General features: G+C 21.5%; 1 protein-coding gene across 1 annotated transcript; it reads right to left on the bottom strand.

Moving 5' to 3' along the window:
- Window positions 1-2,215: 2,215 nt before the first annotated feature.
- On the bottom strand, window positions 2,216-3,686 carry LOC142224496 (uncharacterized). Its single transcript, XM_075294273.1, has 3 exons — window positions 3,483-3,686; window positions 2,419-2,586; window positions 2,216-2,299 (listed from the first exon to the last, which is right to left on the bottom strand). Exons 1-3 carry the CDS (start codon window positions 3,684-3,686, stop codon window positions 2,216-2,218), a joined length of 456 nt encoding a protein of 151 aa, XP_075150388.1.
- Between the last annotated feature and the right edge of the window lie 439 nt (window positions 3,687-4,125).

The following is a 4,125-nucleotide window of genomic DNA, read 5'->3' as shown; positions in this document are numbered from 1 at the left end:
GTGACAAAATTTTCTATAGAAATTAAATGTTGACAAATTTTCTATAGAAAAAAAAATTTTGACAAAATTTTACATAGAAATAAAATTTTGACAAAATTTTCTATAGAAATGAAATTTTGACAAAATTTCCTATAGAAATTAATTTTGGACAAAATTTTCTATAGAAAAGAAAATTTAGCAAAATTTTTTATAGAAATTAAATTTTGAGAAAATTTTCTATAGAAATAAAATTTTGACAAAATTTTCTACAGAAATAAAATTTTGACAAAAATTTCTATAGAAATAAAATTTTGACAAAATTTTTAATAGAAATTAAGTTTTGACAAAATTTCCTATAGAAATTAAATTTTGACAAAATTTTCTATAGAAATAAAATTTTTACAAAATTTCCTATAGAAATGAAATGTTGACAGAATTTCCTATAGACACGAAATTGGGACATAATTTCCTAAAGAAATTAATTTTGGGCAAAATTTTCTATAGAAAAGAAAATTTAGCAAAATTTTTTTACAGAAATTAAGTTTTGAGAAAATTTTCTATAGAAATAAAATTTTGACAAATTTTTGTATAGAAATAAAATTTTGAGAAAACTTTCTATAGAAATGAAATTTTGACAAATTTTCTATAGAAATAAAATTTTGACGAAATTTTCTAAAGAAATGCTATTTTGTAAAAATTTCATACAGAAATGATTTTTTTTTTAAATTTCCTATATAAATGTTTTTTTTTTTAATTTCCTATAAAAATAATTTTTTTTTGTTTAAATTTTCTATAGAAATGAAATTTTTTAAAAATTTTCTATGGAAATTAATTTTTTAAAAAACTTACTATAGGAATGATTTTTTCTATAGAAATTTTTTAAAAATTTCCTATAAAAATGAAATTTAGCAAAATTTTTTATAGAAATTAAATTGTGAGAAAATTTCCTATAGAAATGAAATTGTGACAAAATTTTCTATAGAAATGAAATTTTGACAAAATTTCCTATAGAAATGAAATTTTGACAAAATTTCCTATAGAAATGCTAGTTTTTAAAAATTTCATACAGAAATGATTTTTTTCAATTTCCTATATAAATGTTTTTTTTTTTTAAATTTCCTATAAAAATGATTTTTTTTTTAATTTTCTAAAGAAATGTAATTTTTTAAAAATTTCCTATGGAAATTAATTTTTTAAAAAATTTACTGTAGGAATGATTTTTTCTATAGAAATTTTTTAAAAATTTCCTATAAAAATGAAATTTAGCAAAATTTTTTATAGAAATTAAATTGTGAGAAAATATTCTATAGAAATAAAATTTTGACAAAATTTTCTATAGAAATAAAATTTTAACAAAATTTTCTACAGAAATAAAATTTTGATAAAATTTTCGATAGACATGAAATTTTGACAAAATTTTCTATAGAAATAAAATTTTGACAAAATTTTCTACAGAAATAAAATTTTGACTAAATTTTCTATAGAAATAAAATTTTGACAAAATTTTCATCAGAAATGAAATTTTGACAAAATTTTTTATAGAAAAAAACTTTTGACCAAATTTTCTATAGAAATGAAATTTTGACAAAATTTCTTATAGAAATGAAATTTTGACAAAATTTCCTATAGAAATGAAATTTTTTAAAAATTTCCTACAGAAAAGAAAATTTGGCAAAATTTTTTATAGAACAAAATTTGGCAAAATTTTTTATAGAACAAAATTTTTTAAAAATTTCCTATAGAAATTACATTTTGACAAAATTTCCAATAGAAGTGAAATTTTGGGCAAAATCTTCCATAGAAATAAAATTTTGACAAATTTTTCTATAGAAATAAACTTTTGACAAAATTTTCTATATAAATGAAATTTTCTATTTTCGGAAGTTGATTTTTCGAAAAGTCTACTATTGATTTGCACTTATTGCTTTTTAATTATGGTTAAACCACATTTGAGATCCACCGAAAGATTTATTAATATTCTTTTTGTAGTGTTTGAATTATTATTAAAACCAATGTATGTAGTTTTTGTATCGGTATCGCTAAACGAATTCATGCGGATAATGGATTTCAGTTAAATGTATGTGATGTGTGGAATATTTAATCCAAAGATTATAAATATTTTTTGAAATTATTAATATTCTCTGTGGGTAAAAAAGAACCCAAGTGGAACTATAAATAAAATATGTTAACATTTTAAAGAATTTTTTTGTAAACATTAATTCATACAAATTTTCTATTAGCCACTTTGGAAATAGACTTTGAATTCAGCTTTCCAAGCATTGTGATTTGCTGCCAATAATTTGAACATATAGTCACCTGTCTGCAAAGGTAGGAGAATAAACAAGGCTTTGTCCAAAACCAAATTTGAGACAATTATATCATGCTAAAATTAAAAAGAAAATATAAAATAAATTTAAATAATTAGTAAACTCATCTTACATTGTATGAACATGTATGATTGACATTGGAGTCACGTAGCAAATAATCGGCTAATAAATTGAGTAGAGGCTGTTTTTCACGATTTTTGAGAAATTTGCATAGATCTGCGGAAACATTGACCATAAAAGGTTTATAGCCATTCGACTTTTTGTAAAGAACCAAATTGACCTGGAAATGCGGAGAGAAGTGTTAGTGGCAAAATTTCAAATTTTGTTAAAATTAATTAAATTTAACGAAATTAATTTAAGTTAAATTAATTGAATTACATTAAATTTAATTCAAATTAATTTTAACTAAACTTAATTTTAATTTAATTGAAATGGAATTTAATTAAAATAAATTTAGTTTAATTCAAATTAGTTTATTTTTTTATTTTATTTTATTTTAATTTATTTTGTTTTGTTTTGTTTTGTTTTGTTTTGTTTTGTTTTATTTTATTTTATTTTATTTTATTTTATTTTATTTTATTTTATTTTATTTTATTTTATTTTAATTTATTTAATTTAATTATTATCATTAAAAATTCCAATTACTAAAATTCCCATTACTTTCCCAAATAGGGTTGTAACCCTATTTAAAAAGCAATTAGTGCAATTCATAAATAGACTTTTCAAAAAACTGAAAATTTTATCAAAATTCAATTCTATAGAAAATTTTATCAAAATTTCATTTCTATAGGAAATTTTGTCAAATATTTATTATATAATTGTCAACCTTTGATATATATTTTGTCAAAATTTTATTTCTATAGAAAATTTTGTCAAAAATTTATTTCTATAGGAAATTTTGTCAAAATTTCTTTCTAAGGAAATTTTGACAAAATTTAATTCCCTTAGGAAATATTTTCAAAATGTTATGTTCTATAGGAAATTTTGCCAAAATTTCATTTCTATACGAAATTTTATCAAAATTTAATTTTTATAGAATATTTTGTCAAAATGTCATTTTCAATATGAAATTTTGTCAGAATTTCATTTCTATAAGAAATTTTGTCAGAATTTCATTTCTATAAAAAAGTTGTGTCAAAATTTAATTTCTTATGTTAATTTAATGAATTTACTTACCGTCACATCATTAACCGGCTTTTTAAGAAGATTGAGCGTTATGTTAAGACCAACCACATTACGACGTAGCATTTTAAGGCTACAAGTTTTAAATCTACAGAATTCTTCATCAAGAGATTTACATTGAAGGTTTGTAAAACGTGTCAAAGCCAAAGCTGATGTCACCAATAGACATAGTGCTGCGATTGATCTTCTCCCTAACATTTTGGAAAAACAACTAAAAACTTGGGCTTTCAATTTACATTTTCCAAAATTTTGTACGAAAATACATGGTCATGGCTGAGTGGATCTTCCCATCCGTTACGATTATGGTGTTAAAGAAACAAAACTGGCGTAAACATTCAAGCAAATGATCTTTTAATAAGTGCTGTCATTATACCGAAAATAAATAGTATGACAGATTTTAGATGTCATTGCCCCATTTGGCAACCATTCTAAAGTCAGCAGCGCTGACTTTGAATAGTGTAAAATTTATTTGCAAGAAAGCTTATTTTAACACTGCTTTCGAAATTCGTAATAGGTACCTTTTATAACATAGCGAGACATAAATATCCAATGATGTAACAATTTAAAATCTTCTAGGTTTTAAATAGGCAGTACGCTCCCATGGTCATGGAAAGGTAGACACTTCCCTACATGAACG

The sequence above is a fragment of the Haematobia irritans genome, chromosome 2 (assembly GCF_050003625.1).
Source record: "Haematobia irritans isolate KBUSLIRL chromosome 2, ASM5000362v1, whole genome shotgun sequence".
Taxonomy (NCBI): domain Eukaryota; kingdom Metazoa; phylum Arthropoda; class Insecta; order Diptera; family Muscidae; genus Haematobia; species Haematobia irritans.
Note: the sequence above shows the minus strand (reverse complement) of the source record. Positions and strands in the feature narration are given on the sequence as shown.